The sequence below is a fragment of the Propithecus coquereli genome, unplaced genomic scaffold, assembly GCF_000956105.1.
Source record: "Propithecus coquereli isolate 6110/MARCELLA unplaced genomic scaffold, Pcoq_1.0 Scaffold9, whole genome shotgun sequence".
Lineage (NCBI taxonomy): Eukaryota > Metazoa > Chordata > Mammalia > Primates > Indriidae > Propithecus > Propithecus coquereli.
Window position 1 is genome coordinate 10,750,144 of NW_012155284.1, and position 1,555 is coordinate 10,751,698.

Sequence of the window (1,555 nt, forward strand, 5' to 3'; positions counted from 1 at the left end):
ATATTTTTAGTTGTCCAATTAATTTCTTTCTAATTTTAGTAGAAACGGGGTCTCGCTCTTGCTCAGGCTGGTTTCGAACTCCTGAGCTTAAACAATCCACCCGCCTTGGCCTCCCAGAGAGCTAGGATTACAGGCGTGAGCCACCGTGCCCGGCCGGGAGCTGATTTCTATTAGGTGAAAGGTCTGCTAATTTTCGCAGTATGTAATTAAGTTAGCCAAAAGGTCTTCCATTCAAAAATTACATGATTTAGTTAATGGAATTGGGGATATAGTCTTTTGTGATTAAAATGTCTTGCTGAATACACTGTCTCTGATTTATTAAGTAATGACAAATATTCCTTACTTTTGTTTTACTTCCATAATGTTTACATAGAGAGGAAATGAATCTAGAGGTCATCATTTGACTTACCAATCTATTTGACTTTGGGATTTGGTACATGGAATTCCATTTAATCTTTTTGATATGTATAATACAGATATTCTCGGTAATTGTTTTTACCCTTTTGGTGTTGAATCCTTTTTCTTCCTTTCATATTGACATTGGTAAATTAATTTTCCTTTGAAATATTCTTTATAGCCAGGTTTAAAATTCAATGGCCCGCCACCACCACCACCACCACCACCACCACCACCTCCCCACTTCCTGTCATGCTGGCTGCCTCCACTTCCTTCTGGACCACCGGTAAGTACAAAAGAATTCAGATTAAACTTTGCTTTCATATATAGGATTTAGCAGAATATAGGGGATTGCACAATGTCAATTTAGACCATCCCTAGGGCCAGATTCTAATGAGTGAAAATTTGAATTTAACCTCTGGTTTTTTGTTTTAATGCTCTTCTGTTACTCAGACACAGTGCTCTTGTAGCTCCAACTCTGAGCTCTATATTGCCTGATTCTTTCCTGAGAGAAATTGCCATGTATCTGTCTATAGGGAGGTCATTCTCATTCTAAAGAATTTATTAATGTTTTGCCCTGCCATCTATACTTGGATGTCAGCTTCTGATCATGTAAAGTGGATTTCTCATGGTATATTTTCAGGCATTAACAACAGATACAAAGATACTTTTTGCAGATTGTGTATATTGGGGTGGGGTTAGGGCAGATGGTCTGCCCAAGACCTTTATTAATATAGTCCTTGAAATGAATGCTGTGTGTGTGTGTGTGTGTGTGTGTGTGTGTGTGTGTGTGTGTTGGGAAAAAACATGAAAGTATGCTTGATCTTTCATTCATACCTTCATAATGGAACAGAAATGTAGTCTAATTAAATAAAAATGTATAAACATTTTAAGTCACCTATTGTCTTTTAATCCTTGTTGAATTTTATTGGTCTTTTCTTATTATTGGTTGGCTTTTTCCAGATGTTAGATTTTTTTAAAAATTTAAATATGAGATGACATGGGATGTAAGAAAAAATACAGTTGATATCTAGCATTCTCTATGTAATAGTGAATGTCCAGAATTCACATTTTTATTTTGGGGGGTGTTTTTTTTTTTTTCTTCATTTTTTTTTCTTAGCTCCACCCCTGCCCCCACCCCCACATTTTTATTTGTTGG

At 36.3% G+C, this 1,555-nt stretch overlaps 1 protein-coding gene across 1 annotated transcript in view; it reads left to right on the forward strand.

Moving 5' to 3' along the window:
* Positions 1 to 894, forward strand: part of LOC105826512 (survival motor neuron protein-like) — a 28,151-nt gene extending 27,257 nt beyond the window's left edge. Inside the window, exons 6-7 of the mRNA XM_012664492.1 lie at positions 578 to 682; positions 850 to 894. Of these exons, the coding sequence (XP_012519946.1) occupies positions 578 to 682; positions 850 to 894 (150 nt within the window). The remainder of the gene's footprint in view (positions 1 to 577; positions 683 to 849) is intronic.
* The last annotated feature ends 661 nt before the right edge of the window (positions 895 to 1,555 follow it).